Here is a 25435-nt window from a genome sequence, read left to right on the forward strand (position 1 = left end):
TATATATATATATATATATATTCAAATTAAAACAGCAACACATTTGAGGCAGCTAAATGTTAGCCTAAGTCATAATATCAGTCAGAAATGCAGAGAATAGCCTCAAGTAATCCAAAAATAGTTGAAAGATGCGACCCATGTGCCTAAAAATTAGCCTAAAAAAATAATTAATCATAATAGCTTTTGTTGGTTTAAAAGTGTCTAAAATTAGCCCATGTCATTTGTACACATCTTAAACGTGCTGTTTAATAAGATTAATAAAAGGGTTGGGTAAAACTATACACTGGTACTGTATATCAGATTTAAAAGAAACATCTCTAAAAGTTAGCCCAAATGTAGCCAGAAGCCTGATAGCTAAAAGATGGATAACCTTTGATAAAATTGCCCTGGAACCAATCCAAAAATCCGCTGCAACATATTTCACTGTGACAAATAAAAACCTCTGTTAAAAAAAAGTTAATATCTTGCCTCAACTTCAAACATCAGAACAATCCTCAAACATCTAGCTCAAGGTATGGGGGGTGATTTATGTGACTTCCAGGGATCCAGCAGTGGTTAATTAGCCCAGGCAGAGAGCAGGTCTCCTTTATTTCTGACAGAGTTCTTAGCCATTACCTCTGGAGAATCTCTCTCTTCAGCCTCCTCTGGGTGTGTGCCTGCAGCCTGTAGACCCAACCCAGGATTGGAATTCCCTCCTCTTGTCTTCCTTCTACCATCTGTGGATCCACAGGATTTCACTCTTCACTCTAATTGATTCCAGCCCTCGCTTCCTCTTCCTCTTCTGTGTCTCTGCTTCTTTTTTTTTTGTTTTCACCCATTGACCAGAAATCCTACATTTCTTTTGACCTCCCTTTAATCTAATTATATATATATATATATATATGTATATATACACAGTATATATATATACAGTATATATATATGGCTCTTTGTGTGTGTGTGTGTGTGTACATATAAATACATATATACATACATATGTGCGGATATTTTTAGCTGCAAAATCTCAAGATGTCAGAAAAGGCTGACAGGTGTTGTCGGAGCGACAACAAAACTGCGCGTCTGAGTAAACAGTTTGAGAGCACGGTGGTAAAATATAAAGAAGGAAAGAAAAAACCACCCCCGTGACACGTAGAATGTGTTTACGTATTTATTTTTGCTCATCCCGTGCTAAGATAACCAGAAGTATTTAGGTATAAAATGTAGATAAAACATTTAATATTGTTTTCTGTTATATGAATTCCGTACCGATAAAATACCTAAAATGTGCGTGAACAAACTGTAAAATTTCAAATATGGATAACTGTGACAAAATGTGCTAGGAGGATTAGTACAGATGTGAGTAAATATTGGACAAAATTGATAAAACGGTTTCCAAGATAAATTCAAGTAGCTTAAACATGGGGAATCACATTGACAAAATGGCTAAATGTTGTTCAGGGGATACATGCAGAAGCTCCATGGAAAGATGTAAGCATTAGCATCAAAAATAATAGACATGCCTAATCATTTAAGACTAGGAGTAAATGGATGTCAGCCTTAAAGTAGCAAAATGTTATCCAAATGCTTCCAATTACCTATACTTCTGGGCCGAAGGTGGCTAAAATTTGCCAAAAATATCGACAAATTGTTAACGAGACGGAGCTACAAATTAGCCGTAATAAACAATATGGAAAATATTTCACCAAATATATCTGCAAAGTAGAGAAGTCATATGTAAAAGAAAAAACTTAGCAAATAGCAAAAAGGTCAATATTACAGCAGACAAAAGTTAGCTATAAAAACAAGCGAGACAGGTCTAAATGTTTTGTTGTCGAATGTCTTTAACCAATCGGAATTTCCTCATTTTTACAGTATCCCAATAAGAAGCTAAATGTTAGCCCAACTGTTAGCCCATAAAGTAAAAGGAAATGCCACATGCTAAATGAGTTGCAAAAATGTGTGAAGCAACTGACAGATGGAGAAATGTTTTTTTTGTTTTGTTTTTTTTTTTAGTCTGCGTCTGCACCAGAGGAATGTGACTGATTCTCCTGCACAACACTTGATTGAATTTTGCATCAAAACTCTTTTGCCTGATTGAAAGTGGCAGCAACACGTGTTTGGTTTCTGATGTTTTTCTGATTGCATTAACACACGGTTCTGTTGGACTGGGACCATCCATTTTGATATGGATTTGAATAATCTAATGTTGAATCCCTGGTAGATGTGGAATGGCTGACAGTGACAGAGAGCCGGGCGTGGAATAAAAACGTTGAAGAAGATGGGGGCGCACGTGAACTCACACACACACACGCTCACAGAAAAGCAGGGCATGTTTACCAGGTGTGGTGGTTTATGATGGAGATTTTACCTCCGAGATGTTCAGAGAGACACCGGGAAAAATGTCATTTCACTGTTTCCATCTGGATCCATCTGTTTTTATTAGGTTTTTTATTACTGAATAAATTTGTCTCACTTTTGAAAACACTCCCCTTTAGCTATGCTCTGATTTACTGTTAAATATTCTTCAATCGCAGACGGAGTGAGCCCTTCAGTTTACTGCTCACAGGGCCGAGCTGCAGAAAGACATAAAGCACAGACCTTTATGTCTTTTTTTTTTCTCCTCACACCTTCCCTTCACCTTTTTTTTTTTTTACACTCGAGTGCGATGAATTCTTTCGAAAGACCCGTCCACACTAAGCCCCAGAAAAACCAATTAGTGTCAAGCAAGAGGTAGGACATTCGCTCGTCAGGTTTAAAGTTGCTCCGCGTTGAACGGTCCCCGTTTACGGCATGTCGTGCAAAATTAAGTTGAGCGTTTTGGCATGAGGTATTGGATCGGACTGGCTATAGTTTTTTTTTTTTTTTTTTTTTCCTCTCAAACAACATTGGATTGATACTGATCCTAAGTATCGGATCCATCAACTAGTTAAATATTTGCCAATATCAGACAAATATCGTATCCCTAGTTAAAATGTACCCCCAAAATAATAGCCGAATATAATTCTTAGAGAAGATATAATAATCGTAATTCAGTTTGCAGGTTGTAATGGACTGTTGGTTCCATAGTGTAGCGGTTAGCACGTCTGGGTCCTGGGTTCGATTCCCAGAGGAAGCACATACTTGGCGCCTTTAAACACAAGAATTACCCAAATAATGGATCAATACATTCAAATTATTATTATTATTCTGGAGTCTTTTCTATCATACAGGACTGTATACGTTTTTCCTAGACATGATTTTAAAGCTTTAATTCTGCTTTGCTTGTGTTATACTGCAGTAGCAGGGCAGATCTCTGGCCCAGGGTGTGTGTGTGTGTGGGGGGGGGGAGCAGCAGCTGCTGCTGCTCTGACAAGAAAAAGAATCAATCTGAGCCACAAAACGGCCAGGAGTATTTTCTCTTGTCATGCTGCTGTCTCTTTATCTTTGCTCCTTCTCTCCTGGTTAACCTTTGAAAAACACAAACACTTTCAGCCGCACACACACACACACACCCTCACACGCAGGCAGATTTAAATTCAGGTGCTCTCTCCTCGGGCTTTATTACACACTCAGCCTCCATCAGCTTCGGCACATTACTCCTTCTTAATCTTCCTCCCTCTGTCTGCCGTCCTCTTCATCCTCCTCCTGTTTTCCATCTGCTTTTCCACCGGCCTTCAGTTTGCCTCCGTGTTCGACAAACAAGTGCTGCTCGCTGGATTCTCTGCAGATTATTAACACACCTCTTCTGGCCCGGGTGTCATGAATAAGCAATGGTGAGCCATTCCCCAGCCCGATTTTCTCGAGCGGAGTCTGTGTTTCTGCGGCATTGTCAAGTGAAGGCAGAGGATCGTGGTGGAAAATGAGCTGTCACTGGAGGTTCCTGCTCTCGGATACATCAGCCTCATTCCCACCCCTGCAAAAATAATGAACTATTCCTCATAATTCTGTGCTCCAGATATGTTCAGTACGCTCTGAATGACAAGTGCAGGGAGATAAGAAGCGGCCCGTGGAGCTGATTAAAATGCCGCAGGTTTATTCAGCAGAAGGCAACATGAATATAAAGTGTACAGTTGCTTCTCAGTCTGGAAGTGGAGAGATGTAGATCAGGAGATTCTTGTTTTTGTCTTTAAAAAAAAAAAAAAATTGCGGACGAGTCGCCAAAGGCGATGCTCGTGAGACCCAGGGCGAGAGTGAAAGTCATTGTGACGGAGCATGCGATAAAAGTTGTCCTCTACCTTTAACCAATCACCTTAATAAGCAATGGGCAGCGCAGTCTGAGTGCCAAGCTCAGGGCACCCTAGCGGAACCTGGTGGATTCAAACTTGCGACCTTACGGACGCTAGTCCGCTTCCTTAACCACCGATCCACCGCTGCTCCGCCGAAGCGGTTAAAACAAGGGTTTCGCGAAACACTTGAGTTGAAAACCGTGAGTTGAAACTGTTTTTTCAGTATAAAAACTAAAATTTGCCATGAGTTGAAACTGTTTTTTCAGTATAAAAACTAAAATCTACAAATTCATAATTAAAATAGACAAAAATATTGTTTTTATCGACATACGCATAGAAGTTGGACAAGGTCAAAATATATGAAGCATCAAGAAGAAGGGACTCAGTGTCCTCAGTTCAGAGACCAAGTTACAAGTAAATGGTTCTCAATTATTTTCTGTCATGCCCCCCCCCCCTTGAGGAGAGAAATGTTTTCTCACACCCCTACAAATTGAAATACTATTGAGAACCTGATAACAGGCTGGCTCCAAAAATATTTGGAGCCTTCGCTTCGTCTGGCCAATAATGATACTGCAACCCAAATGTCACAATGTGCGGCTAAACCTCAGGACCAGGAATCCTTACTTGAGGCATCACAGCGTCTAGTTACCGAGACTAGTTGAATTTGTTTTATTAAATTGCCGCGTGAACGACACGGAGCTGTGTTCGCTAGATAAACATTTTAATTTCATCTCGATAAAAGTTTAATGAAGCCTCCTCACTCGTGCACTTCTTTATTTACACTCTTCTCACCTATAAACAAAGAGCAAATGATTTCTCCCTGGAAGAAACTGATAAACCTGTCATGTGTTCACCAATATCTTTTCAAATTTATAGCCTTCTCCCTGGTAGAAAATGAGCACATTTGTCATTCCAGCAATTGCTTAAGATGAGCTGGCAGAGCTGAGAAGTGACGGGGACCTGTGGTTGAACCACAGAAGGTGAGCGTTAGAGCACAGTTGTCAGACTTACGGTAGAACAGAGAGAGATTCCCACAGTCCTGTTCTGTCCCTGCGATTCTATCCTCTGCGTCCAGATGAAGACATTCTATCCACCAGACAGACACTAAGGAGTCTCAGTGTGTGGCTATACATGGACAGAACAGACAGTCAGAGAGACAGAGCCAGAGCTGGGTTACTGTTACAGGGATCCCAAGATATCAGAGACGGCAGGAGGTGGTGGTTCTCCCTGCAGGCGGGACCTGACTCTGAGTCTGACTTTGAGTCTGAGTCTGAGTCTGAGTCTGAGTCTGAGTCTGGCAGCTGGACCACAGCCCAGATCTGTGTAATCATCTCTTTACCAGTGGAGCTGACTCCATTGGCAGTTAAATGGGGGAAAACAACAACAAAAAATACCGTGGTAAAAAAATACCAGGTACCGTGAGAACATTTTTGTGCTTCTTATATATATATATATATTTTATATTTTATATATATTATATTTTTTTATATATTTTTTTTAATTTGGTCATTATTTCAGATTATTATTTTTTTATGTATAAGGTGTATTTTAGAAACCTTTGAGCTGTTTTATCTATGTTATAGGGTTTTGATATATAAATTCAACAAATTAAATTTATAGTTCACTAAATTTAATTTAAATTTTAAAGTTATATATATTTTTTTAAACTAACTTTTCACCAGTTCTGGTCCGTTTTTATTACCAATTTTTGGCTAAAAACATATTATATTATATATATTACAAACTAATTCGGCATAACTTTGGTCTAATTTTAAGCACATGCTTTTTTTTTTTTATTATGGAATATGCTTTGAATTAAGTTGTTTGGTTCATCTTTCATTAGTTTCCGCTGCTGTAATTCTGACTCTTGTATTAAATCTTTGAATGAGCGATCTGCTGCTGTAATTCTGGCTCTTGTATTAAATCTTTGAATGAGCGAACCGTCGTTTTGATCCTCGCTCGAAAAGGAACACAAGTCACCGCAAGTTACTCCGTACATAGTAATTAACTAAGAAATAGGAAGTAAACACTTCTCAATGCGCGCAGAGGAACTGTTGAATATGCAGATGTGTGATGAAAGAAAATGTGCCGGAGGTCTAAGTGCAGCGGGTTGGTGCAGCAAAGGTCAGGGATAGGCTCCCGGGGTCCAGAGAAACCACCACGGGCCTCGTCTCTCTGTTACCCTCTGTTACTGCACCTCCACTGTCTCTCATCAATATTTAATGATGCGGGTCACAGCCACAGCCACTGTCTCCCTCTCCCGCTGTTCAGACTTTGCTCCACTAAAATGCTGAATTACAGTGGAGTGAAGGTCAGGCAGGGGACAGGGAGGAGCCCGAGCGCTAATTATTGAATGAAAGATGGTGACGGCTGAGGTTTGGGTTTGGAATGACCTCCCTTCAACTTCTGCTGAGTGCAAATGCGCGCTCTTCCACTGGTGCTTCATCCAGAATGTAGAAGAGTTTCTGCACTACACCCAGGAGGAACTGAATATACATGAGCAGAGTATGGAAATATTACAGCAGCCCTGCAGCCTCGGGCTAATGTAACCTTTTGTTGCCACAGCCGAAGAGGACAACAACCAGATTTGAGATTCTTGCATATTCCGTCTGAGTTATTATGTTGTCAGGGCAAAAGCAAGGTGATAGGAAGCCGAGATAACGATCCAGGATTGAGAAGACAGAAGCTCTGAGGGGAAATGAAAGAAAAATAGAACATAGTGGAGTTTCGAATGGATTAAAGAGGACGGAGGTGTAGTGTTTTTCCCACGGCGAGGAAGTAATGGGGGTTAAAAAAAGAAATGCACATTGTTGTAACACAGGAGAACCGCCCCTCGTTCCCTTCCTTCTCCTGTTCCTCCTCCCTCCACGAGGCAGCTTCAGTGATAAATGTCTCTTTGTATTCCGGACACAAAACTACTACCGCTACGATATACTTGTCAGAAGACGGCTCATTCTCGCCTCAAATTGAGCAGAGGAGATTCGGAATCTGTGCTTTCACTGAGGCAGCGGATAAAACAAAGGAATCAATGCAAGATGCACAAATAAACCATGATGGAGAAAAAAGAAAAAAAAAATACTACAGGTGGGGTGGAGCTGCGTTTTTTACATTAGCACGCGGGGTCAGAACAACTTTACTATATTAAAGCTATAAAATGGTCAATGGTTTTTTTTTTTTTTATCACCCAATTCTTTTCAGGGTCACGGGGAAGATGGAGCCAATCCCATCTGTCAAGGGGCAACCTGGACCGGTTTACAATTTGTGTCCAAAATGTCCAATTTCCAAATCGGCTTCCAGAGCACACGTGTATTTTTCGTAGTATGACATATAATATAAAACAAGTATTTGTGTGTTAAATGTCAGACGATCAAAACACGATAGCGGTTTAGACTTAGGTACAAAAATGGACCTACAAAAATAACCAAAAATAATTCAATGGAACCTTAGCGTTTATTAACTAAACGTTAACCAGATGCACTAGACTAGGCTTTGCTCGCTCCAGTACACAGGATTGGCATCGATCTGATGTTGGTCAACATTTCAGCATAGAACTATTGACTGTCCGATCTGATACCTACGCCCAAATGCTCAGCTTAACTTTGCGCGACATGCCATAAACCAAGACACTATCGCCTCAGAAAGTTGCGGTATCGGTATCGGACTAGACAACGGTCAATAACTAATTGAAACATTCCTTAGAGATTGATGAGAATGTATCAAAGACAGCTGAAATGTATCAAACTTCCAACCTAACCGTTGACGAATCTGAGAAGTTTAAAACAAAACACTCTGCCACAATTGCTATTTAAAAGGCATTTTATCATTAGCTGTACCTGAAACACGCTCTGCTATAATATCCCTGCCCTTAAAATGATCCCCAATCCCACTATTTATTTCCCTCTTGCTCATTTCTTTTAATAACAAAGTGACTTTTCACATCCTCCCACGTCCTAAAATGGATTGAATCTAAGAGGATATAAACCTGTTGAGTTTAATGACAGATATTCTCCGAGTGGCTCTGTTTTAATGATGTGCCTGTTCTCAGGAGATTCTCATTAAAACGAGGAAGGAGAGAGTCGAAATAAGAAGTATTTGGAGGTTCTGCTCAAACATCTAATCTCCCGAGGTCTGCTCCGAAGGCTGCTCGTGCCCTTGTTTTTCCTCCTTCTTATTCAGATCGTGTTAGAATCTGAAAATAAACAGTGCTCAGGCCGTGACCTCTTAGATCTACTAAAATGAAAAAATGACGGGCCTTTACCACCTCTGTCCTCCACCTCCTCAACCACCTCCAACTCCAGGCTCTCAGCTCCCTCAGCTCTTCCACTTAATTCTACATGAGTTGGATTGAACAAGTCCAAGATTTCCTTTTTTAAAACACCGGGGTTTTCTGTGCAGAACCATTAGATTTAACGTTGATTGGTGGTGTCATGGTTTTGGGTAGTTCCGGCTTAATAAGGGTGAAGAACTCAGCTCCACTGTAGTTTTTTTTTTACTCAGATATATTATTAATATTTTCTAACATGGGTAGTGGATTTGAAAGAAACCAGGCAGTTTAACATCAACATGTAGTCTTGATTTTCCAGTGAACATCATGATGGTTTTTGGCTCAACGTCCTGGATTTTCTTCAGTGATTTTCCAATGAACATCATGATGGTTTTTGGCTCAACCACAGGGCAGCTTGCTCCTCAGGCATCTCCAGAGGAATGGAGGTGCAGCACGGATAAGGCGACAGGATTGGATCTTTGACACCTGTCACTTTCACTTCGCTGCACCTTGCTGCTGCTCCTTACAGCACCAACAACAGTGCTGCCACACACAAGGACTGCTGCTTTTTCCCCATCTTTTTTTTTTTTTTTTTTGAAAGTCTGCTCAGCGTGTTATCATGAGTGGGCACCGGGCCTGAGAAATCCAATTACCAGCAGTGTGTCAGAGCACTGTTGTCATTCTCATGTATACCGCAGTCATGTTCCTCAAATCAGAAACGATGTGCCTATTAGCTGCTCCTCTCTTCTGCAGTTCAGTCTCCCACCTCTAACTCAGTGTGTGTCTTTGATAGAAGCAGCAGTTCATCTCAGAGGCTGCTGCTCTGCTCACTCTGACTCTGACTCTGCGTCATCTACAGCTGGAGCTTCCACCGGATGAAGCGTCTGTCTACGATTGGCCTGATAGGGAGCAAAGCAGGTTATATCTGCAAGCTACAGTCGCTATTTCCTAGCCTTAAATTGTAGCTTCTTTTTGATACATTTAGGCTTTTTAAATGTAAGGACCACTATTCTATATAGCAATCAACGCTGTGTACTTAGTTTGAACATGTTCCATTGAGTTTTCACCTTTGTGTTTTTCCTTAGTATTTGCTAACTCTATAAAGAAAAGCAATGTGGATGCTTCCTGTTAATTAACTTAATTGCTGTTAACGAGACCTGAAAGTTCTCATATCTGGAGTCCATATTCCGATAAACGAGCGGCATCAATAGCTTAAAATTAGGGATGTCCGATATTAAGTTTTTGCCGATATTATCCAAACACTTAATTTTTTCCGATTCCGATATCAACCGATACCGATATATGCAGCTGTTCGGGTTAAACTTGGTGTACTGTGTCACAATAATAATAATCATCTGCAGGAAAGCCAGGCTTGCGTTATCGGGTTTTTATTAACGTCGGAAAATCCGATAATTATTCTTACCGATATCGCATAATTAAGCTAACGTTAGTCGATAATATCTGTTGCCTGATATCATGCTTAAATAAAAAAGGCTCGGGCATCACTTTTAGCGAATCTTTCGTGAATTATTAAAAATGAACCAAGAAACTTTTCAAACGAAATGAAGGCTTGTATTTTGCTATTATTACGCTTGACAACCCGGGGGTTACTTTACTTTTACGTCAACCTCGTCAAGTGATTTGACTCTCATGACCTGTGACTGATTAAAGGTTTGGTGGGAAAAACTCTAACTTTTCGGAGCACCAAACATTCACACCTTCAGCAGCATCGATCCGCGAGGATTCCCACAGTCACTGTGGGTTTCTGTCTGACTTTTGAAAGAACAGTCTGTACATTATTCATATCATGTGACATGTTCACTTTGTGTCAGGCAGGACTGTAGATTTTATATTCTATTTTATCTTCTTGCTGCAGCAGCTGCTGAAACACACACACACATATATTCTTACCAGTATTTCTCTTTATATATATATATATTATATATATATATATTTCTTTTTTTTTCCTTGTACTTTTCCTTTAAAAAGTCAGCTTCCCCTTTTCTATAGAGTTTGTAGAAGCAGTGAAACTAGGGCACAGGAAACAGGAGAGCGAGGAGAGATTTTTTCTTTTTTTCTTTTTTTTTTTCAAATTCTCTAGTGTCAATTTCTAGGAGGACAAATTGACAAGTAATTGACACAAAGATTGCTGTGTTAGCGTTTAGCTCTTGTCTTGCGCAACCGTTTTTTTTTTTTTTTTTTGCCGTTTTCCAATTATTAGGCTAGTGTTAGCCTTTTGGGCTCGAGGTCAAACGGCCATGTTTGAAATTATAGGCGCACTCTTTACCTTTTTTTCCAATTACTTATTACGATATACTCTATTACTTACTCATACTGTATTTATTTTAATGAATCTTATATTTACAATTTTTGTTATTATTATTGTATGGATTTTGTTATCTCTTGATGTTTTGGCCGTCGTTTAGCTTTGCTGTTACTGTGGCGATGAGACGAAAGAGGCGGAACATAAAGGATGGAGCCCAGCTTTGTTAGGGAGAAAGAAAATCCCGACGTGACTGACATAGATGCTGCTGCTGCGCTGCCGCTACGGCTGCCACTTCTGTGGAGAGAGTGATGGCACAGTGAGGTGCAGTAAGGCTGCCTTTTTGCTGTTTGTAAAAACAAGACCATCACACTCCATCTTGCAGCTCCAGCAGGAGCCAGGGCCCCCCCAGGCTGATTTATGGTCCTCGGCCTGAATTGGCTAGCCATAGATGACAGCCATGGACTTGGACTCGTCCCGGGTGAGACGCAGAAGGAGATGGAGCTGGAGAAGGCGGCCGGCCAGGGCTCGGTCTCAGCTGGAAACAGAACCTCTGCAGTTCTGGGGACTTGGGAGGACGAGATGTTTAGCTTCATCAGTGACGTTAGAACCAGGCCAGAACTAGTGTGTGAGAAGTACAACATTAGCTGGACATTTACAATAGACCACGTATCAGAAGTGTAGATTAGTGTAGTTCCATTAGTGATGTTCGATACCACCAATTTCCTTTCCGATCCGATACCGAAGTAAAATTTGGGCTGGTATCGCCGATACCGATATCGATACCGATATTTTATCATTTGTCTTTAAGAATCCAAGGCAGAGTTTTATATTTATTTATTTATTTTAAACTCTGGAGTGTACTGAGGTAGCTGCCTCATTTACTATACAGTCAACACAACAATAGAAAAACCTGAGAACACAATCATATTTTTATTTATTTATTTATTTTAAACTCTGGAGTGTACTGAGGTAGCTGCCTCATTTACTATACAGTCAACACAACAATAGAAAACCTTGAGAACACAATCATATAAAATATGTCAAAACAATGTTTCAAACTCTGAAAACATGTTATTTGTAAAACAAAAATAAATAAAAAAATAAAATAAATAATCTGAGGAGCCATTTGGGACCCGAAAGAGTCGGATTTTTTCAGTGAACCGAGCCAAAAGAACCGGTTCTCCAAAAAAGAGCCGAAATTCCCATCAATAGTGACTGAGTGAGAGCACGGAGTAGAGCCCCTGTGCTTAAGCATGACGCACACACCCAGGCGGAAGAAGAAGTAGTCCCACCAACCGAGCGTCACTTAGACAACATCTCAATAATTTGGATACTTTTCACCATGTTTCTGTTTAGGATACACCTCATCTCAGAATGGGTAAGTATCAAAAGTATCGATATTTGGATTTCAGAATCGATTTCAGAGCATAAAGATCCAGAATCGGAAGTATCAATATTTCAGGATCGATCCGCACATCACTAAGTTCCATAGTGTAGCTTAACTTATCACAACGGTCTAACACATCCGCCTTACACGCAGAAGGTGCTGGGTTCGAGACCCAGAGGAACCAGAGACTTAACTGCTGCAGCTTGTGTGGGTTGCAAAGACACTCCAGTGAATTTCTCCAGTGATGGACAAACTTTTTTTTTGTGGCAGTGGAAGAAAATTCTCGTGTGTGCTGCTGTAGTTCCAAGTTAATAATTAGACAATGGTTGATTAATGAGACCTGGCCAGATATAAGATATAAAATATTTGATACAATTTTTGTGAACGTCGGATGTGGGCCCGTTATTCATCACTCTACTGGGAGTACTACAGTGTACTTCAGTACTGTCTCCAACACCAGGCCAGACTTTTCATGCATGCGCCATTGTTTCAAACTATTAGAACATGACTGCAGAAAAAAAAAAGCTTTGTGTCTGATTCGCATGTTGGTATTATTTTACCCATAATCCCCTTCTCTCTCTTTTGCATCACAAACTCTATAGAGACTCTGGAGTCGGAATTTCAATTTCATCAATCTTTGCCATGTGACTGCCAGAATGGAAAATTAATATGAGGAGCAATTAAAAAGACAAAAGTGTGTGTGTGTATGTGTGTGTCAGTCAGACAAATAAACCAGCCTGACAATCTTTAAAAAACATGCACACACGCACACACACACAGTCAGACAGGTTCCCCCTCAGGTCAGTGCTATATCATTCATTATGATATATGCAGATTGATTTTGTTACTTTCCTTATTTGTTGGCTAGGGGCTTTTGTGCAGGAATTGAAAAGAGATGCAATGGAAGGAGTTTTGTTGTTGGTTTTCTCAATCACCAGTTAATAAATAATTGCGTTTTCAGGTGACGTACTCTCGTTATAAACAGATTTGTTACGTGAAATCATCTGGAATTAGAGTGGGTGGGATCAGAGAAGAACGGCGACGTCACACTAGTGTCAACGTAAAAAAAAAAAAACTCCCGGCTTTCTTCGTCTCTGGAGTTGTTATTTTTAAGCTGATGAACAGAATCGGGACAGTTTAAAAATGTCGGCTGGGAAAAACGTGAAATAGAGAAAGAAAACGCTGTTTCACTCCCTCGTTCCTAGTTCTCTGACGCACCACGATGCTGGGGAAAAACCAAAGTGACTGAATGGTGTTACGGTGTAGTCTGTCCTCTGTCGAGTTAAACTAAGAAAAGAGAGCAGTTCACTATAATGAGTAATCCAGAGGTCAGTTGTCTTTTGGGCTAGTATTATGAATAGCATTTTACGTAGCATTTAGGTATTGTTACTTTCTGCGTGTGGTTAGATACACTTTCTATTTAACTATCCTTCGGCACAAATTAAATTTTGATTTTTTTTTTTTCACTTAACTCGTCTTATATTTTGGCACATTTTCATTCTTAATAGATAGCCATGTTGAATAACATTTTTTTTTCTGGCTCAAAATTCAGTTTACTTTGACGTAGTATATTGGTACTTGTCTATGAAGATCAGGTCATGGCCAAGGTTGAAGAGTTCCGTTAGGCAACTGGACGTCAGCAAATATATACTGTGGCTGTGACAAAGAATAAAGCTACTTCAGCTCCCCACCGTTGGCTGGGTTATTTTCCTTTGAGAAAATTCACGTCCAGTTGCCCAACAGAACTCTTCAACCTTATATTGGTACTATTAGTACCTTCCAAGGACTTCCTTGGCTCACAACTTATTTTTTTGCTATAAATATATATATATATATATATATATATATCCTTACCTTTAATGCAGCAAAAATAAGGCAATTATTCATTTTAGAATTTATTACAATGCAATTGGCCAGCATTTTTTCTTATTTTTCCTATTAAACAAAGTCAATCTTCTTCCTGCCCAGGTTCAAGTTTCATTCCTACAGTGAAACCCATTTCCTGGAAGCGCCGTTCTCTCTGCTCTTCTAGAGCATGAAGATCTTTATTTTTCCCACTGCCTGAAAAGCCCAGAAGCACAAAGAAACATATGCGGAATTCATTCTATCTGCTGAGCAGTTCCTGTGTACGTTGTGAACGGTTTAATCCAGCGTTTCCGTCAGAGGTCTGCAGAAGAGCGACCGGGTTGTGAATGGCATTGTTGTGAACGGCAAGTTCTATTAACACTCACACATCCTGCCACTGCTCGCAGATTCATAAAACGCAGATGTTTCTGTTAAAGGCCACCGAAAAATGGATAGAAAGAAACTCAAAGAAATCCGAATCTCTCTGTAAGAAAGGCACAGTGAACTGTGACAGTAGAAAAGGATGAATGAGTGATTCGATGAATGCGAGGCTTTTTTTTTTTTCCCTGCGGTGAAAACACAAAATTAAAACCGCATAAAAACCTCCTCCTGCTTCCTAATAGGAACGAGGCGTTCAGAGATCAGACTGGAAATCAGTTACTTTCATGAAATTAAAGGTCATTATGAGCTGGGAGAAATCGGATTTTTGTATTTTATTTATTTTTTGCTACACATTCATCTATAGGCTGCCGCCGTTATTCCTTCTTATTCTGAATGCCTAGCCTTCTTCCCAGTCTTTTTCTTCAAAGCCCTCCAGCTACAGATCAAAGGTGCGTGTAATGTTATACAGTCAGCCCATGTTAAATCTCCATGTAAAGCCAAAAACAACATCAGTCCAGTCTCTTTTTATCTTTCATTTGCATGAGTCCTGATTGGACCACTGAGCAGCAGCAGTAATAATCAAGCAGACAAGAGACCTGATGCTGGAGGTTTTGTTGAAACGGAACAGATCCAATCAGAGTCTGATAATAATGAAGTCAAGATTTAAAAAAAAAAAAAAAAAAAGAAAAAGAAAGAAACATTTAGAAGGCATCGAGAACAAACCCAGATAGGGCAGTACTTCGAAAATAGTCGGGCTGCCCCCCCCCCCCCCCCCCCGCGGGGGGGGGGGCGCGTCGGGGCCGGCCCGACAAAAGCTTGGATCGAGGGCTGACTTTCAATAGATCGCAGCGAAGGAGCTGCTCTGCTACGTACGAAACCCTGACCCCAGTTAAAAAAAAAAAACATGTTATCAGGTTCTCAATACTATTTCAATTCAAGGGGGTGTGGGTCGGGGGTGTGTGTCAAAACATTTCTGTCCTCAAGGGGCGGCATGACAGAAAATAATTGAGAACCACTGCAGATCGGGGAACGTAATCCATGGACTAGATTAGTTTTGAGCTGTCTACAACATAGAGATTTTTTTTTTAATACCATGTCCGTGTACTAATCTAAACTGATTTTTATTTTTTAAATCTGTGACCTTTTTGGCAGTTGGTTCACAAACCTTATACTTCAACAGTCTTTGGCCGACTGAGACACATCACATCTTTAGGATTAGTACTCTACTTTTACAAATGAAAAAAAAAAAATGAAACCAAAAAAACACAGTTTTCACTGAAAGAAATTTACCAAAAAAAAGAAAACGAAATCACTGATAATGTCACTATTTTGATACATAGTCAAAAAAAAAACCCTCTACTGTTCCCTGAAGCTAAATATTTTCCCCCAGACTTCCTCCATCCGTATTCATCCACATGCTTCCAACCGCCTATGACACTCTTTACTCACTCTCTCAGTCATTAAGTCCCCATGTTATCTGTCAGTCTCATTGGATTATTCTCTATGAGAGACAGCTCTGGCAAATCTTCTCCTGAAAAGCCCGTCTCCAATCTTTAAATATCGATCCCCAGGGCCTCAGCTCAGGTCCCTGGTACCAGCAGGGAAACGAGGAGAGAGAAAAACAGATCATTAGTGATTTTAATTAGGTGATCTGTCAAACTGCTGTTGCCAGATGTAAGCATATGCATTTGGGTCGACAGCTATCCTTCCTGCCATCCTTTCCTGTCACCTTGAACTGCTGAGAAGCAAAGGGTGACGACTGTGGGTAGAAGAACAAGAACAAGAACTGCTCAGGAAATTGTCGAAATATGTCACTGAAAGTGGAATTTAAATGGTTTTGTTTTTTTGTTTTTTTTTGAATGAATATCTTTACTAATGACAAATTAGTGAAATTTGATTCATTTCTAAAGGAAAGTATTGGTCCTTTTTTGTCAAACTTTTTTGGGATTTTTTTATTTTTGGGCTAAATATTAATGCGTTTTTATCACCCGCATTTAAAGCAGGGTAAGAAATCAATAGTTGGTCCTGAGGACTGCTAAATCCTGACCCCATTCCAACATCACATTCATGTTTCAGAAATGTCTCCGTTGTCCAAATGGGCTCTGTCAGACAGACCCTTGTTTTCACACTCATTACATATTTATAATCCAAGCCAGATGACAGTAAAGGAGACAGAGATAAAGATGATCCAGCTAAACAACACCAACATCTCCATCCCCGGCTCTTCGGCAGCTTCCGTGTCTCTGTGTGATATTCGATCTCACACTCTTTAAACCTGCCATTCATCCGGCGTTGATACAGAAAACTCAATTATAACTGGAACCGCAGAAGGACTTTTGATCTAACAGGACATAATGTGATTGGCAGATTACAAGTTCTGCAGACATGCCTCTCTGTCTGCCGCTCAATGAGAGTTAGCGGAACCGCAGTCGGGAGATAATTTGAAACAACTGAAGGAAAATCAATGGCAGATATTTAATTTGTTAGAAGTTAAGCATTTGTTTGTACCATAATTTCCGGACTATAAGACGCTACTTTTTTCACACGCTAAACCCTGGTGCGTGAACAATGATCCGGATGATTTATGGATTTTTACAGGCTAGCTAAGTTCATACCGCTAGTGATCAATGACTTTTCTGGTAGGCTACTGGGTGATACTAGTAGCGTATGTCTGTCTGGGAATGGCTGTGTGCGTATATGTGCGTGGGTGTGCGTGAGAGAGAACGTTAGCGAAAGTTGAGCGCAGTTTGATCCCTGTCATGTTGAAGTGTGAGTTGGTTATACAGGAGCTGTTAAAACACTGTTTATGTTCTGTTGTGGTCGGTGTGGCTGATAATAAAGACCCCAACTTCCCTGTTTCTGTTTACCTCTGCTGTGGACAAGCACAAAGTGAAGAGAGATAGCCCCGGAGCTAATGTTAGCTTCGGAACTTGAGCAGATCACTAAGTCTCCCCTGTGCATTCCTACGGTCAGGGCGCGGAAGCAGGATAAAGCTAACATGTAACCAGACACTTCGGAAAAAGCACGTATTTAATTAAAATATGTACAATTATTTTTTTCTTTTTTGAATTATTGGGTGCGGCTTATATTCAGGTGCGCTCATTAGACCGGAAATAACAGTATTTCTTTAAATTTTTGTGAGATGATTTTTGTGAGATCTGAAAATTGATGGGGTGTTGTCTCTGTTCTCCTTAGATCCCAGTGAAGGCTTCCACTGCCAGGATGAGTGCCGTATCCTCGGCCACTCCGACCGCTGCTGGATGCCCCGAGTCCCGGCCCGTGCCAAGTCGCCCGAACATTCTCGCAACGTCATTGCCCTATCCATTGAGGCCACTAACGTGGACGTGCCGCACTACGAAGACGGGACCGCCAAGAGAACTTTTGCAACCTTCGGCAAGGAAGGGTCCGAGGATGTAGAGAGGGGAGAAACGAAAGGAAAGCGGACTCAGGAGTCTCAGGTCTGTAGCCCCAAGGCCAACGGAGGGGCGGTGCGAGAAGCTGGCAACGGGCGCGAGGCGGCCAGCCCCATCACATCTCCTGTGCACGTGAAGAGCCCGGCGTCGAAGCAGCCGCTGTCCGCCTACAACACACTTAAATGCCGAGATGCAGAGCGTATCGCCAACCACAGCTTGCTGCGGCAGCCGGAGGGAAAGGACAGTGAGCCAGCCGTTAGGGAGATCAACACACTCCTTCACGACAGCAGAGACAAGGAGTCTCCAGGCAGCAAACGCCTGAAGGACATCGTGCTATAGGGAGTCCCTGCCCCTCACCGAAGTCCTGCACATTTACAGAAAATAGATATATTTACTCTGCAATATCTCAAAGTCCGCAGAAAACTGCCAGACTGTGGAAGTAGGGACGGAATATTCTAATCCCGCAGACTCCAGGACACGATGCGTGCTGCAGCTCCTTGTACGCCTGGGAAAAATGGCCTGTGGGCGTGGCTTTGTTAGTGTCACACAATTTTTTTTTTTATTTTGTACACTGTTAAAATTAAAAAGTTGAGAAGTTTTATCAAAAAAATTTCAGGGTGATCTCTGTTTGAGTTTTGGGCCAAAGTCATGATGGTTTATTTTAGTAAAATTGTATCAACAACTAATTTAAAATAAAATAGGAGAGTTAATTTATTTTAAATTATTGACCAAACATTGTTTGACTGCAAGGTCAAAATGTTTCAAATATTTTAAAGTTTAAAAGGAATAATACAGTGCTATTTTAAATTGTTTTTATTTTATCGCAAATCTGGGACAATCTTCTCGAAACTCCATTTATTAAACTTGGTTGGTACTTTATTTAAAGTTTTTTTTTTTTTGATTGATTTAGCGGACAAATTATGAGCTGCCACAATGTTCCTCATATGTAGAATATTTATATATCATGACCTTTTTTGTTTGTTAACGCAGGATCATAAATTGTAAGCGAAATCAAATAGTCTTATAAAACTTCCTTAAACCTAAAAACATGAGTTTGGCTGAGAACAAAAAATCGTTTGCCTTAAAATTTTGAACATTCTCCACTTTTTAAAATATTTTCACAGTGAACTCTGCGTTGGTTGTTTTCGTTCGTTTACGTCGCTTCATCGCGTGGACAGGCAGGTCACTGTTGGACACCACGTGGACATGCTGATGGACCTTCCCAGTCCTGGACTTTCTCAGCAACTCCCGTCATGTACAACCTACGCCTTCAAGAACTACTTTTTGTAGACACACGTACACTTACACACAAACACCTTTGGATGTCTGCCTTCTTCTGAGGTTTTTTGCTACCAAATCTAAAGATCTTTCCGTGGAATCAGTCTGTCAAAACAAGACACTGAGGAACAGCTCCTGAACATTTGGGAAAAAGTGCTTTTTCAGAATCTCTTTTTCGGACTCATCTGAGGAACATTTCCACAAGGACGACACTGGTGTCGTCAGTATTTATATTCCAGTCGAGGATGGAGCTAACCGAACTGTCACTTTCCTGATCTGACACCACGAACAGTTTAAAAAGTGGGACAGTGAAAACCCTTGTGTTCAAAAAGAGTTATGAAAAAAAAAAACACACAAAAAACAGACTTCCTACTTTGGTTAAAGTTTTCTCTTGTCCCCAACGTGGATTGTAGCCAGTTGAGCACAAACTGTAGGACGTTGTGCTCTGGTCTTGTACCTATATTTTTGTTTTTTTTTTTCAAAATTTTTTTTTCTTGTTTTTTTTTTGGACGTCGATGCTGGGGCTAGGATAGAAGGGATCGTCACTCATGTCTTGCTCTGTGAACAAACTCTGTATAGGGTTTAATCCTCTCTCTTTTTTTTTAATTAATAACCTTGTTGTTATGTGACAATCCCTTTAAATGTTCTGTTTCCAGAGAAAGAAGAGGAAAAAAAAACAAAAACATTGGTGTTTAACTGAAGCTATGGTAGCGTTTGTTACACAAACACAAAAACGAAAAAAAAACATATATGCCAAAATATATTTTATAAATAATTTAAAAATGTATAATGAGGATATTTAATGCTGTGTAGTTATTTTATGAGTAAGTTATACTTGAAATTAACTTGCTTTTTTGGTCCTTTTGTTGCATTTTTACATCAAATTAATTTTTTTAAAGAACTTTGATTTTTTTTTTCTTTCTTTGTTTAATGTGTGAACTCCCCCTGGCAACTGTTGACTTGTTGTAAAAGAGTTTCTTATTGGTCAGTTCTTGTGCCATCCAGTTTCTGTGTGGGCTACTAGAAATAATGAAAAATGTAAAAAAAAAATAACAAAAAAAATAACAAAAACAATAAAAAACATTAAAACAACAAAAACCAACTACAGCACCAACATTAGTGTGTCAGTTTAACAAGCTTAGTGTGAGATAGCAAAAAGAAACCAAAAACGGATTGCGCGATGTGTCTTGATCTCAGTGACTGAGGAGAAGAAATATCTGTTCAAAAGTATCAAAACATGATGCTGTCATCAATATCTGTTATCACTGAAACACTTTGGATTTGGATCCAAACCATTTACCTTGTTTTAGGAAATAACAGAGGCCATCAAGTTGCAAAAGACGAGCTAAAGGAAATAGAAGTTTCTGATGGAAGTTTTGATGTAATGGGTTTTATCGACTGGCTTTGTATGGTTCTCATTATAAAGCCCTGTTTGAAAGACGCAACAAAGGAATCGATTGTGGTGTTCCACAGGGTTTACCACTCACCCCACTCTTTTTTTTTTTCATTTCAGTTTGTTTTCACCTGTTAAATGAAACAGAATCATGGCAAAATGTAATTTATATTTACGCCAAATGAGGGCTTAATAATCACCAATTTTAAGACTTTGGGTGGATTAATTTATATTTACGCCAATTGAGGGCTTAATAATCTCAATCACCAATTTTAAGACTTTGGGTGGAGAACTTTATCAGTTGCGATTCCTATTAGATTTTGTTTTTGTGCATCACAGGCTAGCAGACTGTCACTTTCCCCAGACATTATCAATTTAACTTGGAATAATTCTGTGCAAAAACAAAATCTCCATTCAAAATTAGCTCAGAGTAGGGGGGTGTATTTATATATATATATATATATATATATTTTATTTTTTTTTATTTTTACTTGTCACGGGTTTACAGTCCAATAGGAGTCTGAAAGTAAAACGTTTGTTCAGAGTGGTAGAGGAAACAAGGGTTTAAAAACGCAAACAGGTTTCAGGCTTATCACAGGACAGTTAAAAACAGGTTTCAGGCTTATCACAGGACAACATTTCACATTAAGTCTTGGTATCACTTTATTTTCTCTGATCATTTAATCCACATTTTTACTGCCTAAAACCAGGATCATGAACATTTTCACAGTCATTAAGTCAATGCTGGTCTACGCTTTTCTGTAGAAACACGAGGGAGCCAGACAAAACCCATACAAACAAATGGAAGCAGAACTTGGGACCATGGTCCACATGGCAACTGATGGTGTTTTGTATTTCTTAAATATAGACTGTGGTTTAAAGACATGACAGTTTCAGATTGCAATGAGATTGTAGTGGGTTCCGATTAGCTCAGATCAGCAACACCAACAGTACCAAGGAAGAGTTGAGACGATATTGATCTCAGTCAGGTTCCTGAAGGAACAGTTTTGCACATCGGCAGTGAGGTTTCTGTTGCTTAGTCAATAACTACTGTATGTACCGTGTGGACGATTGTGAATGGAATTCCAGAAAAAGTGCATATGCGTGAAAGTCATATGCACAAAAGCTGATGTTTTTGCTGGTCTCACCTATGGCTTCTGGCAACATGAAAATGGGAATAATCACTGAATGTATACAGCAGCTTATAATTAAACTATTAAATGTTCCAGCCTGGTCTCCTGGTCTTTTCTTTAAAATCAGAATTAGACAGAAACAGTGTACTCATGTTGAACTTTTATTTACTTTTACTATGTACATTTTTTGGCTATCAGTAAAACAAATTCCAATCACATTCTTCTTAAATCCCCACTACCAGACGACACAAGAAAAGAATCATGGATGTGCAAGAGCTGAAAGAAGGTCAACAAGAAATTGTTCTTTCAACGCCAGTCTTGGAATTCCTCGCATCTAAGGTGGGTGTCTTTTTGTCTAATTAGCATCAACAAATTAGCATCCAATAACAACTCTGCTGAACTTTTGTCCAATATCCTAGCACCGTCAGTTGGAAACACACCTCATCACATCGGAAACCCTCAGGAGTTTGTCAGCACCAAGGGAATCCAGCTGGAACCAGATGAGACTGTAGTGTCATATGATGTCACATTCCCCTTCGTCTGCATCCCAACTTCAGAGATGCCCAGGAGAGAACTTCACCAGAGCAGCTCTTGACCTAAATTAACTGCACTCACTGTTGACCAGACCGGCCAGACAGGCACAATGGATTGCGTTTTCTATCGTGGTTAACCTCTACGCAGCGATGCGCCAAGAAACGGATTGCATTTTCTATCGTGGTTAACCTCTACGCAGATGACACCTGGGTTAAAATCGAAATCCAAAAAAATGAACTTTTTACTTCAATGCATCAACAAGGACATTCAATTTACCCATGAAGATGTGAGAGGAGACATGTTGGCGTTCTTGGACTGTGCTCTGCACATCAGCAAAGACGGGTGCTTTAACCCTTCGGTTGCATGTGCTTCGATTCCACATAGGAGAAGAACTTGGGAGTGGCAGCTATTCCGATTAAGCCTTCACCAAAGCTACCACATCAACAAAAATTGAACTATATTGATTCCCATATTTGGGAAATCGGCTATAATAGGCTGCCCCCTGGAGGTGCCAAGTATGTGGCTATAATAGGCTGCCCCCTGCAGGCGCCAAGTATGTGCCTTTCTGTTCGCTGCTTTCGAGGCAGTCATGCTAACAGCTACATTGTGGAACCAACCAACAAAAGAACAGAACAGGGAAGAGAACAGCAATTGATGGCTCGAAGATTAATAAAAAACCCACCAAATTCCAGTTTTGTTCAAATCCAGAAACAAGCCGACAAAAAACAGTTTCACCCCATGGACAAAATACCACACCAAAAGCAGGGCATTGTTGTCTAGGATGTACAGTGCAGCGAGGACCACCCTGAACTGTACGTCGGCCGCTGCACGAGTGTATACAACAACACGGGAGAGCAAGCCAGTCAGGCCAGGACTCAGCTGTTCATCTGCATCTCAAGGACAGATGACACACTTACGAAGATGGAAATGTACAGCCAGAGAAGACAGATGGTGCAAAAGAAGAGAGGAGGAAGTGACCTGTGTCACCCTGGAGGAGCTATCACTCAACAGCGGAGATGGCATAACTTAGTCACTTCTATTATTGTCCTGTGTCCTTTCTGCCAAAAAAAAAAACAAACTCTAGGAACCCTCCCGTACAACAAAAGATAGACAGACTCAGAGGATCGTACAGTCAGCTGGGTCCCTCATGTTTGATGATATCAAACTCTAACTCTAACAACCCCCCATTCACACCCCATGTCCTGATTACATGGCAACAGCGCAACTACAGATCCCAGGGTTATAGCGCAGATTTGCCCTTGTGTTTCAACAAAGAGAGTGAAGTGGGAGTGGGACGATGTGGTCACTCTTCAACCCAACTCACTCTGCAATTGAAACCATGCTACTTCTGACCATGCTGGAGAAGCTAATTTGGCTATTTGGCTGTACTGTTAGCCAGCGGTGTCTTTTAGCGCTTCTCTTTTGTGTTTGTTTACAAGTTTGCAAGCCTTTGCTGTGTGGCTTTTCTGAACTAAATATTCTTCAGGTGTTATTATGTTACAACATGCGTCACAGCGTCACATACAGGCCGGGCATATGTACTACCGGGACCGGAGTCGTATTCAGCGGCACAGTTTAAATGCTAAATTCGCACTGGATCCGCGTAGTTTTTAAATACACGAATGAAAATTGTTGTATTAAGTTAAAATCCCACCTACATAGGAAGCGTGATGTTTTGCGTTTTCTCTGTCCTAGGTTGTTGTTTTGCTGCTGTTGTTTTGTCTCTACGGCTGCACTAAATCCAGCCGATGAGCTTGAGCACTGGAGGGCGTGGCCTCCAATTGAGAAAGGGCAATATTTAAGCTTCAGCTCCTCATCGATTCAGTGCCCAAACGGCTTACCTTGCTAGTGGTAAACTTCGCCGGGGTTGGTTAACTTGTGGTCGTTTTGTTGTATTTTTGTTTGTTTGTTTATAAATATAGAGTTTCGCTAAAACTAATCAACTTATTTGTGAAGAGCGACATTGTGAAGAGAGACATAGAGACCAACTGAAACCAGGAACCTACACCAAGGAATGTTCATTCTGATGATAATGGGATAAACCAATGGATTTTTTTTTAAAGTACCGTAAGTACTGGATGTAATCCCTTTTCACCAGCTTATAGGAATTCAGAGGACACGTATTAAATCCAACATGGCTGTGATTTCACTGGTTTTGCGACATTGTTGTCACCCTTGTTTCGCTTTCATAGTTGTACCCCTGTTAGTTGAACCCCCGTGAATCTTGGTTTATTTTTTTGTAGGCTGTTGTAAGCAAAGTGACCTTTCTGCAGTCCATGTTTTTGTCCTTTTTTTTGCGGTGGACACCGAAAAGCAGCTGCAAATCTTTTTTCTACCTGGTAAAATATAAGTTTTGCGACCAGAGACCAACGTCTTGGGGAAATGGACACAAAAGTGGATCGTGAAAGTGCTTGAGAAAGTGCAGAAATTTGATCATAGAGAAGGTGTTGTTCCTGTTCTCCATCAATCTTCTACTTCTTGTCATCAATCCATACAAACCTGCTCAGAGGAAAGATCTCCTGCCGGAGAGTGGAGCCCGTTATGGGGGAAAAATGTCGGAGGAATTGTTGAAAGGGAGAAAAAAAAAAAAAAAAAAAGCCCGTCTCTGGCCTTTCAAACGATTTCCTCCGCTTTTTTTAAAAAGGCCTCCACTCAGAGTTGACTAATAAATCAATATGTTCGGCTTCTGTAATGACATCACACCGTTCGCCGTTTGCTTCACTTTTACTGTACGTCTTTGTCTGACAGTAACGTGCCTTCCATCAGTGTTTGTGTTTTTTTTTAGACCTTTGGCACGGTCTAGGGCCGTAAAAATGAAACATGCGACTCGGCGGAGCGAATGTGAGCTCCCGAGATGGACAGCAGCAAACTCTCACCTCATCTGGAAAATTCCCACAAGCCTAGTTTAGAAATAATGGAAAGAGCAACAATGGGAGCATAGAATATTAATGTAGAGATGAACTTTTACATCATGTTATGACAATGCGGATGGACACAACCGGATGTGTGCTGCTTTAATAACACCGATGGGCAAAACAAATTTCACTGCGTGTGTGACAAATAATAATCTATCACGTTGTAGTAATAATTAGAGATTACACAGAATTATGACCACTGTTTTGTACAACTGAGAAAGTACTCGAGCATGTAAATGAACTAAACCAGGCCTAAAATTTTACAGGGGGACCGGGTCAGGAGCAGATCGATGGAGCTTTGCTTTTATCATTTTCTACAACATCTATTGGGGAAACGAGAAGTTTAATGATAATAGAAATAAATTATATAATAGAAGTTTGATGATAATAGAAATAAATTATATAATTTGGAAAAGTTTGGCAGGATTAAAAAGCTGAACGG

The 25435-nt window shown here is 40.3% G+C and overlaps 1 protein-coding gene and 1 long non-coding RNA gene across 3 annotated transcripts in view; both read left to right on the forward strand.

Annotated features, from left to right (window-relative positions):
- Window positions 1-20315, forward strand: part of pcdh19 (protocadherin 19) — a 78325-nt gene extending 58010 nt beyond the window's left edge. For both annotated transcript variants that reach the window (XM_008326488.3, XM_008326490.3), the window contains exon 5: window positions 17523-20315. In XM_008326488.3, the coding sequence (XP_008324710.1) occupies window positions 17523-18079 (557 nt within the window). In that variant the 3' untranslated portion in view covers window positions 18080-20315. The remainder of the gene's footprint in view (window positions 1-17522) is intronic.
- A 324-nt stretch (window positions 20316-20639) lies between these two features.
- On the forward strand, window positions 20640-21633 carry LOC112488244 (uncharacterized). Its single transcript, XR_003052092.1, has 2 exons — window positions 20640-20991; window positions 21025-21633. It is a non-coding gene; the product is annotated as an uncharacterized LOC112488244 (long non-coding RNA).
- Window positions 21634-25435: the final 3802 nt, after the last annotated feature.

Source organism: Cynoglossus semilaevis, chromosome 15 (genome assembly GCF_000523025.1).
Source record: "Cynoglossus semilaevis isolate Cse_v1.0 chromosome 15, Cse_v1.0, whole genome shotgun sequence".
Taxonomy (NCBI): Eukaryota; Metazoa; Chordata; class Actinopteri; order Pleuronectiformes; family Cynoglossidae; genus Cynoglossus; species Cynoglossus semilaevis.